Source organism: Python bivittatus, unplaced genomic scaffold (genome assembly GCF_059951505.1).
Source record: "Python bivittatus isolate LINGU-HERP-01145 unplaced genomic scaffold, Pbiv_v1 ctg000520_np1212, whole genome shotgun sequence".
Taxonomy (NCBI): domain Eukaryota; kingdom Metazoa; phylum Chordata; class Lepidosauria; order Squamata; family Pythonidae; genus Python; species Python bivittatus.
This window is the reverse complement of record NW_028277080.1, coordinates 330,731-349,730: the sequence shown is the minus strand read 5'-3', so window position 1 is coordinate 349,730 and position 19,000 is coordinate 330,731. Positions and strand designations below refer to the sequence as shown.

The following is a 19,000-nucleotide window of genomic DNA, read 5'->3' as shown; positions in this document are numbered from 1 at the left end:
ATCCTTTCCCACTTTTAAAATTATGGAGGACCCCAAAAGAGCTTTCGTTTGTATGGGTTACATTTATTGGTATTTACTTTATTAAAAATTAAAATTGATGCATTTGCTGCCGCTACTGCTTCTCATGGTTTGATGGGATTTTAATATTGTATTATTTTTCAACATAGGCTCGCAAATAATTTTGATTTTGTGGCCATGAGAGGGTCTTGGAAGACCCCTGGGGTCTTCGGATCACACTTTGAGAAACACTGTACTAGGCCATATTGACTGATGTTATCTAACAGATGACGGGCAAGACTGAGGGGCAGTTGACCTCGCTCTGTAGATTTTAGGAAAAGGAGCCTACTAATGGTAAGTGATTACTGTCAAGGTGGAAGCTAATACTAAAATTTAAATAATATGGGACAGAATCAATCTCCATTCTACCTCCACTCCTTTATTAATGCCTTTATCTTTAGATGTCCAATGAACCAACCCAGTTAGAGAAGCCTGGGATGTTAAAATGCTGGAGCAGGGCCCCATTGTTGGTTCCTATCCTAGCATTAAAATCACCTATTATTAATACTGGGCTTGGAAACTTGGTCATTTAATTGAAAAGCCAGTTTTCAAGGCAGTCCCAGTCCTTGCTGATTTAAGAAATAAGATTATGAGGGAGTAGACATTAATGAAGAAATTGGTTGAATCAATTTTTAAAGTGGAAGCTATGTCTAACTGATCACACATTAAAGCTGGTGAAACATGAGCATGCAATTTAGTGGAGATTTAGGTGCTTATCTTCTAAACCTTCTCCAGGATGTTCTGTCCTCAACATTCAGTCCTTCCAATGGTGCGCCCATCACTTCTGTAATCAAATCTATCCACTCTGTTGTTGATCATCCTCTCCTCTTTCCTTCAATGTTTCCCAGCATTATAGACTTTTCAAGAGACTAAGTCTTCATATAATGTTTAAAATACGGTGATTTGAGCCTGGTCATTTGTGCTTCAAGTGAGGTCTCTGGATTTGTTCCATAATCAATTCACTTGGCTAAACATGATATTTTCAGAGGTCTTCTCCAACATCAAAGTTCAACAGTATCAATAATCTATCCTGTTTTTTAAAATTCCAGGATTGGATTCTGCAATACTGAGATAATATCAAGAAAACTGTAGAGTAGTTCTGTTCAATTACTGTTCCTTGGAGTATTCTAAGGAAAGATCAGGAGTAGGTACTCCTCTACATGTCCTCCAAATTTTCACAGTAAGAAATAAGTACCCCTACAGTTATTTGAATATGAAATCTCTAGTCCCTAAAACACTCATTTAAAATAAGATACAGTATTTTCTCTATGCCCTGTATATCAGAGGAAATCATTATTTAACCAGGCCTAGCAACTTTGGCCTCCTCGGAAGTGCTACACAATAGGTTTTTGTTTTAAAGAAAGCTGATGCAGGAATATGTATTTAAATTAAAAGAGTGATTGAATATAAATAATCTCCTAGTAAAAGAAATCAGTTTAAGAGAAATACATATGATTTTTTGAGATGTACCAACTGTGGGCCCCTATAGATGCACTAAATCCAAGAGTGTACTGGCCTTTTTTGCTAAAGCACATTTAAACAAAAAATGATTTCATTTTCAAAATCATTTTCATAGCAATTCTGTATCTGAGGGATGCCACCAAGTTTTGAAGTGATGCTACTCATAGTTGCTACTGTATGTCCTATTATGGTATTCCATTCCAGTTCCCATCACAGAATTTCTGACACCAGCTGTGCAATCAGTTCCCGGGTATCTTTCAAGCTGGAAGAGATCTCTAAGCCATCTTTTGCCACATGTGTACCAATCAGAAATATCTTCCTTTCATCTCCAATTTCAGATAAAGCCAAAGCATCATGAATGTCTGTGATACCATATGCGCCTTCAAGATCCTGTCCAACAACAACAAAACAGAAATGTGTTAATCTACTCAATTCTGTTTTTTCAAAGCAGGGTTGCAATCTCCCTCACAGAGCTGTAAAAGCACCTAGTAATACTGTAAATAAATAATATTATTTGGGGCAAAGAATTAACAGCATTTTATTAAATAAGCTTTTCCTGGGATGGGTCCTTCACCCCACATATAAGTAAATTAAATTAAAAGACCAAAAAAGACCAAATTTACTGTTGACATTTGGGCCAGCCTTGCTATCATGTCCCAGCAACAGCACTCCTCTGTGGTTCATGCACTGGGGCAGATCTATAGGAGGATTGTTGTAGACCTGAAGGAAGACTGCTCCAAACTTTAGCTACCATATCTGTTTCCCATTTAAATAACAGAAGCAATATGCAAACAGTTGTCAATGCCTTTTTCTATTTTTTTTTTCAACCTAGCTTGCAGCTTTGGGATTTCTTGATGGTTTCTCATCCAAGTATTAACCAGATCCAACTCTGCTTAACTTTCCCATATAAGATCAATGTTCGGTACATGGAATCTTTTCATAATGGAATCTTTGTCATTGTTTTTTTCTCCACTGAACTGTAAAAGACAGGCTTGTCAGGGATTGGCAGCCACAGTAATATAGTACCACTATGCTACTATAGAGAGAGCTAGGGTGGTGTAGTGGTTAAGGCACCAGGCTAGAAACCTGGAGACTGTGAGTTCTAGTCCTGCATTAGGCACAAAGCCAGCTGGGTGACCTTGGGCCAGTCACTTTCTCTCAGCCCTAGGAAGGAGGCAATGGCAAACCACTTCCGAAAAACCTTGCCAAGAAAACTGCAGGGACTAGTCCAGGCAGTCGCCACAAGTCAAGACTGACTTAAAGGCACAAAACAGAACAAACAAAAAATACTACTATATACTGCTAGTGCAGCATGATATACATGCATACATACATGCAGCATGATATAGCAGCTAGAGTGCTGACTTGGTTGGAGAACAGTTGGGCTCATATTCTGTTAGAAATGAAACCCAGAAGGTCTTTGTTTTGACCAAACCATTAGTATTGCTTACAAAAAGGCAGCATAAATAGTGATGTCATTAATAAGACAAATGTATTATAATCAATGACCGCTACTGCATGTCACAGGTCCTTTTTTTCCTGCAGTGACCAATTATAGGGATTATTGAATGACACTTTTGTTATAGTGTTAGGATTTCACACACACTCATCAGGAAGCTACCGCTAGCAATTCTGCTCTCGGTCCTATAGCTTATATTTACCTGCTTATTGGCTAGAATCATTACAGGCAAAGTTGAGTTATTCTGGACCAACTGATGAAGATGTTTTTTTGCAACTGGGAAGCGTTCATGATCTGCTGAGTCCACAACGTAGATCAGCAACAGGACTCTTGGCATATACATCTTCCAATACTCTCTTAAAGACTCACTGCCCCCAACTGTAAATCAATAATATAGGAAGACAATGAATCAGCAATTGTCAATTAAAACTCACAACTGCTTACTAAAACTTTCAATAGGAGGCAGCTGGTTTCAAACTGATTTCATGGAAACTCTCAGGAAAGGCCGAAGTACATGATAGAAAATCTTTGCAACAATTATCATCCACAACTGAATATACTGCAGGAAAACACTGAGGTTAAAGCACACATATATAGAATAAAAAAATAATATGGTTAGAGTTCTATTTAATGAGCAATGGGATGGATCTTACAACACAGCAACTTTTAAATTGAACATATATATGTTTCTCCTTGTTGTTTGACCCAAATCATATTTTTCTAAAAAAAATTTTCATTCCATATCTTAATCCTTTAAATGAGAAAAATGAAGTGTAGGAACCAATACCCAACAAGATTATATAATCTACTGAGTTCTGTGTATTCCTGTCTTCATTAGAATGGCTTTATTGCAATAATTATAAAAATGTAACCTGTTATAATACACTTTAAATTATTCCTAGTATTTTGGCTCAATGAAGAAAATAGGTAAATTATGCTAGATATACAGTTTTGACTTATGTAAAGTAGTTATGTTTAGTGGAAACAAAACTTTAACACACCAGTATTTTATCAGGGAAATGGAGGGGGAGATTTTTAACAGCAGTGTTTCCTTGAAAAGACCTAAAATAGAGGATTAAAAAAAAATGTTTCTCATAAGATATATATGCTTACTTTCTAGAAATTCCATCTTTGTTTCTTCTGTATTGACACACACTGCATTGAAGCCTTTGGTGGGAACTGTGTTGTGCTTTACTTGGTTAGTTGCTAGCGAACAGAGAACACTGGTTTTTCCAGCCCCATCTAAGCCTAGAACCAAGATTTGCTTGCTGGATGGTTTATCCTACAAAATATAAGACCACACAATTACCAGTGAAGACAGATACATTAAAAGTAAAACCTCTATGGAGCCATTTTTTAATATTTAGTAGAGGGAACATTTGAACAAATAAAATCATGGAGTTATGAGTGTGGTGGTAAACTTAATTTACTAGTGACTGACCATACATACTATACTGATTGTACATAAACTGGTATAGCAAATCCCACAATTCCAGGTCAGCGTAGTTAACATTATTCAATGTAAATATTGAACCTATTCAAGTTTTTTTTATTAGATTTGTTTTGGCTAATTTAGCATAAAACTATTACAAGTGGCTAAAAGTGTTTAGCAACTGAAACAGCTATTTTTCCAAATGTTGCAATAGCAGTTCTTGAATGGCAGTTGACTGTTTTTGGTCTTGAATTGTGGCTCTTTTTTTTTTTTTTGACAGATGCTCACAGTTCTCAGCAGACAAGTGAAGGCAGAAATGTACTGGAAATCTAAACATTAGAGAACTACACAAAAGGGACTATAATTACAGACGAGTCTATAAACAGCTATCCAAAATATGCGTATTATTCTGAAAATTATACTGATATTATCATATATAATGCTAACAACTTTATAGCTGGGATGGGTACCTTGTGGTCCTCTAGTGCTTATTAAACTTCAAGTCCCAGCAGTCTCAGCCAATATGTCAAGGATGCTATGAGTTATAACTCTGCAAATCCAGAATCTCCTTTGAGTTGGGTTGCCTTAATAAATCCAATAAATTCAGAGGGTCAAATGTTTCCCATTTGAACAACACTATCAGCAGGAATAGCAGGTATGGACAGCCACCTGACGATGGTAAACTCCCCCCCCCCCCCAGAAATCTAGTAGTAAAGCCAAATCCAAAACAGTAGTGGAGACAGGAATAAAGGCAAACTCAGTTACCTAGAGCTGCTCATGAACAATAAACTGAGCTGGTTTACATGCAAATACAAAATTATTTCTTAGTTATTACACAACATGTGGGGAAACAATCTAACAAAGAAGAAAAAATAAATTTGTTTTCACTACTTCTTAAACAACTGAACAACATTGGGTGGAAAACTTTTGGTGATCTGGATTAGATCCCAATCTAGCTTCTATCTATTTCTGAGCTACAGTTGTTATTTATTTTTCCCTAGATAGAAAGAAGGCATGGATACTCTTGAACTGGTAACAAAGAAGCCAGCACTTGCCATTTTATTAAAATTATTAAACTAACAGTCTGATTTCTTATTCAGAAAAATGGTGGATTCAATTTACAATTCCTTTTTATGAAGACTCAATTTAATTATTTAAATTGCAATTTATTTACTAGTCCGGAAGATTCTGTCATCAATTCTAGCAAAAGTGCACTCTTGTGATTGTTATTATCTCAATACACAAGCCTCAATACTCTGGGAAAGATGTAGATTCATTTAGTCAGAATTCATTCATAAAAAAAAAAAAATAGAAGTGATCCAAGAAGTCATTTGGAACTGAATTAGCTCCAGTTCAATACTGCAATTCTTGTGGATATTTGGAAAATATTTTTGCCATTATATCTAAAAAAACAGCCAACCCCAGTTTTTAAATTGTGCTAATATTCTTGTCTATTTTTGATAGAATAAGTGTGTACTTTTTCCATCCAAATAGTAGATCAGTAGGACTTTTGAAGGACAATAGTAGGTCCTTCAAAAGTCATCAACATTTGTTTTATTATATTTTTATCCCATATATAATAAAACATATATATATATGAAGTAACTCAAGAACAGATTTAAAATTATTTAGACGGTCTGAGAAAAATTTGGAGGCAAAGAGAAATAATAATGTCCTGAAACTATTACAACAATAAGGGACTTAACCTCATTAGTCTCTCTGCCAGAACAATACCATTTTGCTCATATCAGAGAATCAAGAAATTCAAAAAGGCTGAAAAGTCACTCTGACTTTAAATGGGCAAAAATGGTAGAGTTCTTAAAAATATCTTGAAGAGTACCAGGTTCTTATTTGTGTGATTTTTTAAAAATAATCTTAAAATAAATGACATAGCTATTAAGCTAAGTTTAATCTTCTGGAGTTTCATTTCATTGAGATAGCTCTCTGTTCCAGTTCTTAAGAACATTACTTACCAAGCGAAGAAAAGGATGTGCGTATACAACAGCAATGAAGCAAACCATTCCAAATGGCTCACCACAAAGTTGGTCTGGCACTCAAATTGCTAAGATACCAAGGTAAAACAAAGGTGGGAGGGCTCGTCCTCTGGAGAGTTTCTATTCTTATCTCTTTCCACTCTGCATTAATAGGATTCTACCTGGTTGATTTTAGTCTAAGCCTTCCATGATCTCAAAGAGCTGAAGAAGTCTGTAATGGTTAAGATTTATGCCTGCCTTCAGATAATTAAAAAGTACCAGGAGGTTAGAAAATCTGGAGTTAGATCCCTGGCTACTTTTCTCCCTCAATGTATTTATTCCCAAAGCTAAGTCTGTATAAACTTACTTAGGCTAGAAAAACTACTAGTCGATGGATAGCTTTTTAGTAGCCCATCTATTCATATAATTTATTCTAATGCAATCAGGTTGTAGCCAAGCCTGCAACAGAAATAGTATCACTGAAAAACAAAGTGCTTACGACCACACTTGGTGGAACATTGAGATGGAAGAATTATTTTTTGGTTTCCAAAGCCTAGGGGGAAAACCACAACAATTCCCAAACAGAGCATGCCCAGCAATAATAGAAAGCAATGTGCCCATTGGGAAAATTTATGGAAAGCCAGAGTTGAGGCGTGACTGCTTGCTTCAGTTTTTGACACCTGTTCTAGAGCTGGACCTAATTGGCAGACATCCTGAACATGAATGCTTCTATTGGGGGCAGTAGTATGTTGCATGTTTGCTGCAATTCCCTAATTAGATCTATAGTAACTATTCCTACTATCTTGAAATCCTTAAAACTGCCAATTACACCTTACAAAACCCTCTAATTGCTCCAAGTGACTGTTGGAACCAAAATCAATTGGCTGATTGTAAGCCTGTGATAAAACAAGATTAATTTCAATTATCCTTTTTTTTAAAACCATGCATCAACAGCGTGGTCTGATTCCACCTGTGTTTACTCAGGAGCAAATGTTCTGACTTCAAGAGTGCTGACTCTCCCAAATTTCAACCCAGCACCTAATTTTAAGCCAACAGCCATCATTAAAACAACAACAGCAACTTTTACCAGGCCTTTCCTTGCTATCGTTGGTGACTTTGGGCCAGTCACTCTCTTATCAGCCCAACCCACCTCACAGGGCTTTTGCCGTGGGTAAAAAAGGAAGAGGAAGGAGTATTATGTATGTTCACCGCCTTGAGTTATTTATAACAAATAATAAAGGCAGGATAAACATCTAATAAATAATAATAATAATCAGAACCACTTTTCCCTGTTTTTAAAAAAAACAGCAAACACTTTACACACCATTTTAAAAAAATCACAGATCGTTCGAGTTTACCCGTTCGACTTGTACTGACAAGAACTGGGCCTCAATGCACGGAACTCTCAGCTGAAGCCTCTGAAGTTAATTCCCACGTGCCCTTACCTGTCCCGCCGGCGGGCCTGCTCCTCTTTCTTGCGCCCCGAGCCGGAGCCGAGACTGCCGATCTTCGCGCCCCGGAGGCCCTTTGGAGGACAAGTAACTCCGCCAAAGAGCGTAGGCGACCCCGCCGGTGACGGCAACCGCAGTGCCCACCAGCGCGAACTGCCGCAGGCTGCCCGCCATGGCCCCAGAGGAGAGAGCTCAGGCGAGCCCGGAGGAAGCCCGACCGGCCCAGCGCCGTTTCGCTCCAGCGCGGGGGCAGAGCCCGGCTCCAGGCCCCGCCCCTTCTCGATGGGGCTCCGCCCCGCTGGGTCCCCAGCGGCCGCTGCCGGAAGGCGGGTTCCTGGTGTTTCTTTCAAGCGGAGTGGTCTTACTTCCGCGTCCACGCGCGTGTAGCTGCTGGAGCCGAAAGCGTTGTTCTCTCTGCTCGTTTGCGGAGCAGTTATCCCCGGTGAAGCCAGCGGGATGGATTTGTGATAAAGTATCTCTGATCTTCTGGGCAGCCAAAGGATCGCAGCTGGCAAGAGATGGCGTTCGGCTTTCAGTCTTTGCAGCAGGTCTGTGCAGTTTGCTTTTTTTTTTTTTTTTTAATTTGGCAAGGAATCTCCTTACGATTTGATTCAAGAGCTCCAGCAATGCCACCGCCTGAGAGAGAATGCAGAACACAGATCTAGCGTCTTTCTGAACACCTTCAGAGTACATTTTCTGCCCACCAAGAAATAGCCATTGCCAATTAGACATTAAAACGTTTTTTAAGTACTTCTGCAAGATTCACCTTGTTTTTTTACTGATGATACAGCAATTGAAGGGTGCATTGGCACTTAACAAACCTCTGTCCATTCAGCTTTCCTCCCCTCCCTTCTTTTTTTGTTTGCTTGGAACTTGCCAGGAGCAACACAGTATTGCTGTAAACTGGATGGATCCCTTATTCGAACATAATTCAACTACTCTTTTAATAGTGTGTAAAAGTAACATTAGGTAATATAGAAACTGATCAAATGCAAAAGCATGATATAGTACTTTAAAATGTTACTGCAGTAAAATGCTGGATGTCAATATTACAGCTGAAAACGACTATTTTTTTTTCATTTTGGTGTCAATTGTTGAATATTTGACCTCTGAACTCAATGTCCAGTTTTGACTCCCGTTTGTATTAATGGTATGCAAGTGGTAGTTTTCAGTATTTTAACAGTATCTAACAACTGATAGCTTGAGATTTGGGTTGCAACTTACCAACATACTTATGGGAAAAATATGATGCCCAAGAGAGCTTGTGTTTTCAGGGAAGTTTTACACCCCAGATAGAAGCTGAATAAGTGGAACTTTGAATTGTTTTACAATTCAAGGAACAGTTCACTAAAACAGTCCAGAAAACAGAAGGGAGCATTACCATATGCCATGGACAGGTCAACCTGTTTTCTCTCATGCTATATATGCTTATATCTCATTCTTAATGCATGCACACACCACTAGTGTAGTGAGCAATGCTTTATAAGTGCTTCATACAAAGATCAACTATAGCCTTGAATATGTGAGAATGTAAACCAATCTATCCTGAAGGTGGGAAACCCCTTTTTCCTTTGGCAGCATTTATCTGTGGTACTCCTGTGTATCTAGCTCTGCAACTTTCTGATTCTAGCTGCAACAATTGTACAGTGCCCCAAAAAACTGGGGGGGGGGGGAGAGAGAAATTTTAAGTTGCAGTGATGGAGCTGACACAGTGCCCAAGCGGTTAATTTGTAAATGGAAAAAAAGAAGATTCAGACAGAACTGGAAGGAGTTGTCATTCCAGATTTCTTCCTTTTCTATAGTTTCTCAGGTTTAAACTGTTAGCACAAGAGAGGAACTGAATGAAGTCTTGCTATGTCTCCACAGGCACAGGCAATATGTAGCGATTTAATGAAATCTATGAACCTAATGAAAAATGCTTTTTGAAAGCCAGAAGATTAGGGAGCAATTATTAGCTTACTAAAAAAGAAGCGAAGAGCAAATACACAAATTTACTCCATTCACATATAAGTATAATGGAAGTATAGTGCAATTCCTCTGGTGGAAAGTGAAATAATGCAGCAGAAATGCTAGCTCCACGTCCAATAAATAAATGAAGAGCTTAAATACACTTCGAACCCTTTCGTTCTTTGAAATCTATGACCTGCAGATTTATGAATCTATACATCATTATCCTAAGATCTTATTTCCCTTTAAAAGTTTGTCCTTTCTTATGATTAACTCTTTGAAAGCAGTAGATGTATAGTTAAATTAGGACTGCCATTTTTAAGTGGTAGATCAACAAATGCTTTACTGGATGAATGATAACATTCTATGAATGTATACTCAGTGGAAGTTATCCCTAGGCAAATGTATTTAACAGTGTAATCTTAGGGAAGCAGAGAAGCAAGAGCACATTTTTTCTATTCTGTGTTACTATAAAACAAAATGGAAAAATGAAATATTAACAAAAATTAGGAGTGCACAAAACAGAAAATATGTTTTGTTTTGTGTGTGGAACAAAACAGTCGCAGTCTAAATCTTCTGTCAGAATGTTGTAAATTGGCTGCATTCAGTGAAATAAAACTTGAAATAGGTCAAAGATATAATCAGAACAAACTCAAACTGTTTTGAGTGTTCTAATCATAGGAAAGAATGGAATTTCAGTATGAGTCCCTTACTTGCTTGTCTTTCATGCAATACCATAAAGGTAGGTGGACAGCAATCTATGCTCATTGCTACTGGCCAACCAACTTGCAGAAAAATCAGCTGAAGAGATTATGTTAAAAACATTTTACGTTAAAAAAAAAAAATCAGAACCCAATCCCCTTCTTAGCATTGCTATACAGTCCTCATTTAGTTAAATGTCTCCTTGAAGTACTCAGTTAACACAAAAATAAATAATGCCACCAGCAATGGGTTCCAATACAAAAACAAAAAAGGAGTTTCCTCTGTAAAATTATAGAAACCAAATACAATTTTGAAAAATTCACCTTGTTTTTGTTTGACCTTTATTATGCTCATAGCTTTCATAAAAAGAAAAAATATAGCAATTTCAGCCGCTTGTCCTGATCACCAGCCTCCTTTCCCACTTTTCTTTTTCTTCTGTTGCTGCTTCTTCTTTGTTGCTGCTGCACCAGGAGGCTTTTGGTGCCTTGGTGGTATCATGTTGCTTGTTGATGCAGATGGCACAGCTGTTATAGTGCCAGGCCGTGGAGATGTAGGTGGGCTACTAGCAGTTTTGCTAGCATCCCTGCAAAAAAAAGGTAAGAAGGATAATTGAGTTCAGATATATAGTGTATTTTTAGTTTACAGCCTATGAATAGACTCCAGCATGTTACATGTAAAGAAACTACAGTATTCTCATATTTAAGATATAAGATATCTTTAAGAACTGAAGAGGGCATCGAAAATGGCCTTGAAGGACAGCAGGAAGAGCTGCTACCAAGGCAACAATCAGACAAGTGGGACTTGAGTCCTTTCCAAGAAACTAACTTGAGAAAATGCTTTAGACAGGCCTCTCCCTAATTCACACAAAGATAAAGCGAGGGAGGAGGGAAGCACATTCAGACTTGCAAAATTCTGTTACTACAGCTGTCATAATAAAAGAGGTTTTAAACCAATATGGCATTGGTTTCTTAGTCTGGTCTACCTTATTGGGCTGACAAGAATATAAGTAGTAGCCACGGCTATTTCCCAAAATTTAAATTCCATCTATCTGCATCCTATTTATACATGAAGCTATCTGGCAACTTACTACCTTTGACAATCTGTATCTGAGTTCCAAATCTAATCAAGCAATCTCTAAATAACTTTGTTATTAAGTTGTAGAATATTTATCTCAGAGACATACAGCAATATATGTCTTGACTAATAATGCCTACCAAGTGGTGGGAAAGTAAACAAGATAGTTATGATGGTCTGCTGCTTGTTATACCAAATTTCTTACAGATCCTTTGCCCCATAATCTGAGGTGGCTAAAGATGGAGATAAGTTCAGGGTATGATGCTACCACTCAATGCATCAAAAACTTTTCAAAGTTTTTTAAAAAGCAACATTTCTCATGCAGTTCCCTGAGGATAGAAAGGTAGTTCTAGATTTCCCCACAGGTAAAATTTATCGGTTTTCCCAAATATAGCTACAACTTTCCATTCTCTCCAACTTCTGCCAGAACTGCTCAGAAGAAAGCAGACATAGCTGCAGAAATGGAAATATAAGGGATGTATGAATAGAAAGTCAGGCTTCAAGGAACAGATCCATCCACAAAGTCAAAATGTTCACAGATCCTGCTTTTTGCAACCTGCTTCACAGGCTCTTACTTTGGGAACAATAGATTCCATAAAGACTTGTCCTCCTGCCTTCCCTGTTCTGACATCGAAAAGGCAATAAGCAAACTCACAAAAGCCTCATCTGCTTCATTATGTGCATTTGTAGACAAAATATCTCCAGGAAGCCATACTACATGATTTCAAACTGGCAGCATCATCTCCCTGAGCAATCTCACGCCACAAAGTGTCAATGGATATTAAGGACAACACCCAGCAGCAACGCTTTTGCCCTACCTCCTGTTTTCAAGGACAGTGCAAAGCAATTTTTGAACAGCATGAATGATAAAATACATAAACAAGTATATCTGCAGATTGGTATGTGTAACAATATTGTGTACACAAGTAGCCATGCAATACTCCATGGCAAACCTATGCATGCAAATGAAGCTCTGTTTCAGGAAGTAATTCGGAACAGCCGCTTGTTGTTTCATTACCTACTTTTCCCCTTCTCTACAACATAAAACTCCTTGCCTTCCTTTCCTCTTCTCAATCCACTGCATATACTATAGCTAGCTATATGCTAACTATATACAACTATATATATCAGTGTTTCTCAACCTTAGCAACTTTAAGATATGTGGACTTCAACTCCCAGAATTCCCCAGCCAGCATGGCTAGCTGGGGAATTCTGGGAGTTGAAGTCCACATATCTTAAAGTTGCTAAGGTTGAGAAACACTGATATACATAATGTAAAACTATTTCTGGTTCCTGTTACCTGTGCCGGTTTTATCAAGGCAAATAATGACTATCTTTTCTCCGAAATGTGAAATATCTACCCTTAGATCTTCCTTTGCTAGATCTTGAATAGTAGGGAGCCCAAAATTGAAGCCCACAAGTTTAGATAACTAGTTACTCACAATTCAGAGGAAGCGGCTGTCATTGCTCCCTGAGTTCCTTTTCCAATTTGGTCCTTCTTCTTGCCTTTTTTCCTCCCGCGATAGTAAGAGCGTTCTCGCATTGGAAGCCACCGTTCAGGATCAGGCGTCATTTTAGGATCATAGTTCTTTGGCAGTTTTCCTGAATAGTATTTGGAATGGAACAATTACTTGTATGCTCCGTTTAAGAATAGCTGCATTGCAAAATTCATATAACCCAAAACCATATGACAGTTTCATGGTATGGGACAATGACCTTTTTGTTACTGTAGGCCATATATACAGATTTTTTTTTTAAATCCCTTTCTGCAGTAATAAAAACAAATACTACTACAACTAATATACTATGCAAAAATGAAACTGGCTTGTGAAAATTAGCTTTGTTTCAAGCATGGAAATCTTTTTAAAAGTTCAGAGGACACATAAAAAACTACCAAAAATCTATCTAATCTTGCCACCAATTGTGGCTAACCAACTGCCTTTGGAAAGCAGGACAGTGGGTCTTCCTTGTTTTATCCAGTATTTAGACTTCAGAAATGTATTATTTTCTAAATAATAATTTGGTCAGGGAGGCTACAGCTAATGCTGCTTTATAAAATTAAATCAAATCTACATTTTAAAATTCTATGTTTAGTTGGCATTTAGATCCTTTATAGCCTTTTTATAGTCCCCAAAAGGACTTTCTGCAAAAAGCTAGTATTGTAGCAATAAGACACTCACCCTTCTTCTTCTTCTTCTTCTTTTTAACATCTCCTTGTCTAAAAAGAGAAAGAAAATGTTTGAAATGAAATGATCAGAAAGGTTGAAGTTAATCGTTGCCAAGAGAAAAAATTTAGGACTCTGATTTAGCATTAGAGCCAGAAAGAGAGAAATGTTTGACCAGTGTATTTATTCTGGTTATGGAACTGCTTTCTTCATATCCCCTTTGCCTGAGATTATAATTCATTTTAGAAAGCTTAACTTACCCTTGTTCTTTTTGCTGATTCTCGGGTGTGGGTTTCCCGCCCTTCTTCCGAATGTATGTCGCTCCATGTGAGTTTTCCAGCGCATCTATATCTACTTTCAAAGACATTGTGTCTGAAGAGGGCAAGTGTTTGCTAAAACTATTCAAGGAAAGAGTTTAGGAACAACAATATAGGTGGATAAAATATATAAAAGCAAAGGGATGATTTAAATCATGAAACAAAGAATGTGAAGGTGAATAATCTGAAAAATAACTTGGCGTGTAGGAAGGAAAATAATAAAAAGCATCACTGTGCAATCAGGCCTACTTGATGGAATGGCCAGAGAACGCCTCTAGTCCCATCTTCCTCAGCCACGTATGAAGGATACACTTTGGCTTTCTCAGCATCAACCAGTGAGTAGGCAGAGATAAGCTGAGCCAAGGTATGGACATCATCTGGATTTTGTCTATGAAAACAAAGAGCTGAATTAATCAAATAATCTTTTCCACCAACACCAGAGGAAGGGTTTCCGCATATCAGCAACCATGAGGTATCCCGCTGCTACAACCCATGGGAGTTACAAGCAATACTTCAAGAATTATGTAGCCTCTTTATTTCTTGTTTCAAGGATAGCTGTAGCTCAGAGCTGCTCCAGTCACCTATCTCCATATCAGGAAAGAGACAGGAGAATCCAGCTGGATTAAGAAGGTTGTTTATAAACTTTATGGCTTTATTATCCCAACCCTCACTTACTTTAAGGCTTGCTGAAGAATCAGTGTGCCTACAAACCTAAGGTTTTGCTGGATGAAACAAGTTTATCCAAGCTACAACTGGAAACCACCTTGAGAAGTCAATATGGTACCCTGAATTGACCGAGGCTGAATACTGACTCAGATTTAAGACCTGTATCAACCACCAACCACTATGGAAAGCACTGTTTCTGCTCTACCAAATATACCGAAATACCTCAACTGGGACCAGTTCCACAGGATTATTGCAAAGATCAAATTTCCCTCAACAATAGCAGATCAGTTAATATAACAAAAGCATGATCATTGTATAATTATACAAAAACAGTAAGATGGAAAATCTAAAATGCATCCAAAAATCTATTTGTTAGAGAGCATTTAGTAAAGTGGCAGTGCCCTAAATCAGACTTTAAAATGTATTCATCAAATGCATGCAGATTAGAAAGAGTCACAGGGCAGCTAATATGCTACACACAATCAACTCTCCAAGAGGAAGATTAAAAGCTTGCCCATTCCCACAAGTTTAGTTTGAAGACAATGACAAAATCCAATGGAGGCTATAGGGATAATGTTTCCATTTTAAATTCAGTAGACTGTCCATTGAAGTACCGAGACACAGATATGAGGCAAGGAGCCATGAGGCTATGTGTTTAACTGAAGAGACAGAATTAATGCACGACCTTCTCTAACAAAAGAATTGCTCTGGGGGAAAAGAGGGAAGGTCTGGAATCTGGATCATAAAACACCAAAGGTAAGGAAGCTTTATCTGAATGTTGGCTAAGAGGTTATATTTGTTACTTGCAAAATTGCTTTTAAAACCTGTCAACAAGCACACAGGCCAAACCCACATTTGTAGAGTATTTTTCTTTCAATATTTACCAAGGGACCCTTGAAATTTCTTTCGTGAATGATCTTTCAGAATGCTTCTAGCCAGGCTCAAATGCTAGGAGAATCATTATTTTTGTCTGTCTGCCTCAACATTGTACACTGTGACTTTAGACCATGTCTTATTTTGATCTGTGCTCCAACCGCTACCATATTTGGATTTAACACACTTTATGTTATTTTTAATACATTTGCTCAGGAGCATACTCCTGAATGCTACTAAAGTTACTGTCAATGACGTCTTTGTTACTTCCTGTAAGCCTCTTTTTTGGGGCTTCTCAGACTTACTTCCACAGTTCCTCAAGGTCACTGATGGCTTCCTTCTTTCGGCCATGCTTTAGCTTGAAATTAGCAGCTTCTCTTATTAGTGACAAAAGAATTGGAGACTTGGGCTGAAAAAATACAGTATTTGTTTACAGTTAACTTGAAAGTAATTAACATGCTGATGTGAAATGGTGCATGCTCTGGCTTTCAGAATTTTAGGGGCCTCCAAAGTCAATGATGTATCTATCTGGGCAGCAAATCTGTAATCCCAACATGAAGCTCATGTCTAATCTTCTTCGGTTATACTTATATTTAACCTTGTTAGATGTCATAAGTTGGCAAGGATTTACGAAGGCTGAATATAATTGTTGTTATACATAAATATTTAATGCAGGAGCCTATAGAACCCTGAAAAGAATTACACCTTTGAAAACTCAAGTTTTTAATTCTGAAGTTCAGGAGATAATTTGGAAGCAGGCAGGAAGTTTCTACTAATGGCTAAGTCAGATGTTAGCAGGTCAAGGAATTATATTATTATTGGATAGGATGGGTATTTTTAAAATAATGCATTGATTTTGGTACCTCCCAATTATCAATAATCTTTTCCCTGAATACACATTTCTGTTCCTCATCAATTCTGTGCCAAATCAACAAAGCTATAGCTATCTCATAGCTATTAATATATATATTTGTGGAATTACTCCAACAGCTAGCAGAGTAATCAGTTGAGATGGGGATATAATCTGCATAATTCTAGGCCATAGAACAGTACTTCTAAGACCTCTGGTAATTGAGGGATATTTTTAACTTAATAATATTAATTTAATCAATGTTTTTTAAATGTTAACTATAACTGGAGGTACACTTCATCTATCTATGCAAAAGAAAGAACAACTGTATATTTCTGCATGCACTTTTTCAATGGCAGGTAATTCTGCTGTTTCTTGGGATTTTCCACATCTCACATTACATTCAACCTGCCCCCAAAGCTTGATGGAATAACCAAGACATTGCAGACTTTTTGTAAGTCAGGAGGGAAGAGGTCATTCAAACACCTGGGGGTTACTATTCTATTGAAATAGTTGGATTTAATTTGAAAGAAGCCCTTCACTCCTATACATTGCACAGCTTATCTCTTGCATCACATCTGCATTCTGCAACTTGCCTGGAATTCTTGATACCACTCAATGGCTTGTGCCAAGACTTCTATGGCACTATCAATATCTTCTTCGTGGCTATACATCGTCACCAGTGCGGAGACCTACAGCCATTCAGAAATGGATGGGTGATAACAGAAATATAACATTTACTTAAGTAGTAAACACTGAAACAAAGAGTATCACTGTATTTTAATTGTAACTTTCTTACTGGGTAAATTGAGTCTAAAAATGAACAGGATCAAGACTAATAGAATCAAATGGCATTTCTCAAGAAGTAAAATAGCCCTCAGAACTACAAATAAAATCAAACAAACTAATAAATAAATGGTATATATTTTATAAACAAAAAAGCAATTCTTGCTAATAATATTCTTGCCAATAATATACCAAGATAGGAGTAGTCCCACTCTCTTAGCTTTCCAGAAGCTTGTAAAAACCTGGCTGATCCAGAAGGCCTTTGGGAGCAGAGTGCTATAGAGTGCTCTGTGCAAGGAATATTATAATTATAATTTTTATTGTAATTGTATATTGTATTTCTATTCTTTGTTATTGCTATTATTGCATTGGCTGCAACTGTTGCTCTTATACACTACTTAGAATCATCCTAACGGTTTATAAATTCATAAATTCATAAATAAATCAAATAAATAAATAAATATAACCTATTGGCCATGATTATCAATGTCGTTGCTTTTAGAAATTAGTTGTTAGTTGTGCTTGAATGACTTCAAAAGCAACTTTCTGAACTTCTTGCTTTATAATGGAATGTATAACTAAGTTCCATATATGCTTAATTTTATCTATAACTCACCATGCCAGGTTTATGCCTTAGCTCATCTATACTCCTCAGGATGATGCATGCTTTCGTGACACTGCCTTTGATTGAGAAAAAGTGGCATAGTTATCAATATTTTTACTCAGCCCTTTACTAGACATTAGTTCTACCAACTAAACAAGAAGAAAGAGCGTGACACCAAGCAAACCTTCAGTTAGGGCGGCAGGTGTGCCACAGTACCACAGAAGCCAGCTTTCTGGAAATATCAGTCATTATTTAAGCAGACAAAAATTAATAAAAAAAAATTAAAAGGCTTCTGGCCTTGAAGAATGCAAAGATAGGAAATGTCTTCTGAAATCTTAGAAGCCCAAGAGGTGGCAGAACACAAAGGTTGTTATCATAGGTGAGGTTTCATATAATTTCCTATAATTCTGTATCTCTCCCCCTGAAAATCAGAACCACTATCAGGCGAAATATTAAAAAATGCACAACTACAAAGAGCATTCAGTTTATAATGCTTCTATAGAGCAAAGAATTCAGCTGACTCTTAAGCACTAAGGAAGCAATTCCTGGCTTAAGTGTTTCCCAAGAGCAGATGCTCAATTAATTGTTTTCTTCTAACACTGGTTTATTCTTACAGGAAAACAACAAGTTTCACAGAAGTAATAATTGAACAAAAACAACATAACATCATAACAGCGCTACTAACGGCATACAAAAAGTTCTTCAAAGAGTCGGGGGGCAGAGTACCTTGAGCAACTTTCAACTGTGCCATGGTCAGCTTAATCTCTGCTGCTTTCTCAGGATGCTGATCAGCAAACTCCTACAGGTCAGAAACAAGAATTCAAATCAGACTTCCAGTTAGCTTCAAAATCTACAGAACAGGAACCTTATAATGAGTGACTATCACATAGGGGAATATTTACTTCCCAATGATCAACTCTTAAATGCGAACACACAGAGAAGTAATCTAACCGTAAAAGCCTAAGAAAGCAGTTCTGCTGATCAAGCTGATTGCTCACCTAGCTAAGCATTTTGTGCCCCACAGTGGCCAATCAAATGCACAGAAGAAGACTCATAATAGATTTATTCCACTGTTTCTCCTAGTAGCGGTATCCAAGACATGTAGCCTATGATCTTAGAGGCTGCAAAGTAGTGTTAAGCCTAGTAGCCACTGATAGCAAATGGTAGCCTTTATAGCATTACT

General features: G+C 37.5%; 2 protein-coding genes across 2 annotated transcripts in view; both read right to left on the bottom strand.

Annotated features, from left to right (window-relative positions):
* Positions 1 to 673: 673 nt before the first annotated feature.
* ARL9 (ARF like GTPase 9) lies at positions 674 to 8,144 on the bottom strand. The gene is made up of 4 exons (XM_025165932.2): positions 7,828 to 8,144; positions 4,091 to 4,259; positions 3,180 to 3,355; positions 674 to 1,908 (listed from the first exon to the last, which is right to left on the bottom strand). The coding sequence occupies exons 1-4, from the start codon at positions 8,005 to 8,007 to the stop codon at positions 1,729 to 1,731; spliced, it is 705 nt and encodes a 234-aa protein (XP_025021700.2). The 5' UTR covers positions 8,008 to 8,144; the 3' UTR covers positions 674 to 1,728.
* Positions 8,145 to 10,790: 2,646 nt separating this feature from the next.
* SRP72 (signal recognition particle 72) overlaps positions 10,791 to 19,000 on the bottom strand; it is a 28,167-nt gene continuing 19,957 nt past the window's right edge. Inside the window, exons 11-19 of the mRNA XM_007427019.4 lie at positions 18,544 to 18,616; positions 17,830 to 17,894; positions 17,024 to 17,119; positions 15,883 to 15,986; positions 14,349 to 14,426; positions 13,982 to 14,119; positions 13,737 to 13,774; positions 12,999 to 13,158; positions 10,791 to 11,065 (exon numbers count right to left, since the gene is read on the bottom strand). Coding sequence (XP_007427081.1) covers positions 10,885 to 11,065; positions 12,999 to 13,158; positions 13,737 to 13,774; positions 13,982 to 14,119; positions 14,349 to 14,426; positions 15,883 to 15,986; positions 17,024 to 17,119; positions 17,830 to 17,894; positions 18,544 to 18,616 — 933 coding nt within the window. The 3' untranslated portion in view covers positions 10,791 to 10,884. The remainder of the gene's footprint in view (positions 11,066 to 12,998; positions 13,159 to 13,736; positions 13,775 to 13,981; positions 14,120 to 14,348; positions 14,427 to 15,882; positions 15,987 to 17,023; positions 17,120 to 17,829; positions 17,895 to 18,543; positions 18,617 to 19,000) is intronic.

Excerpts from the sequence above, each read along its gene's own strand:
- ARL9 (XM_025165932.2), bottom strand. The coding sequence starts at position 8,007 with ATGGCGGGCAGCCTGCGGCAGTTCGCGCTGGTGGGCACTGCGGTTGCC. Across the intron at positions 4,260-7,827 it reads CAGGCCCGCCGGCGGGACAG|GATAAACCATCCAGCAAGCA; the intron begins GTAAGGGCACGT and ends TATATTTTGTAG. Across the intron at positions 3,356-4,090 it reads AAAGATGGAATTTCTAGAAA|TTGGGGGCAGTGAGTCTTTA; the intron begins GTAAGCATATAT and ends ATTGATTTACAG.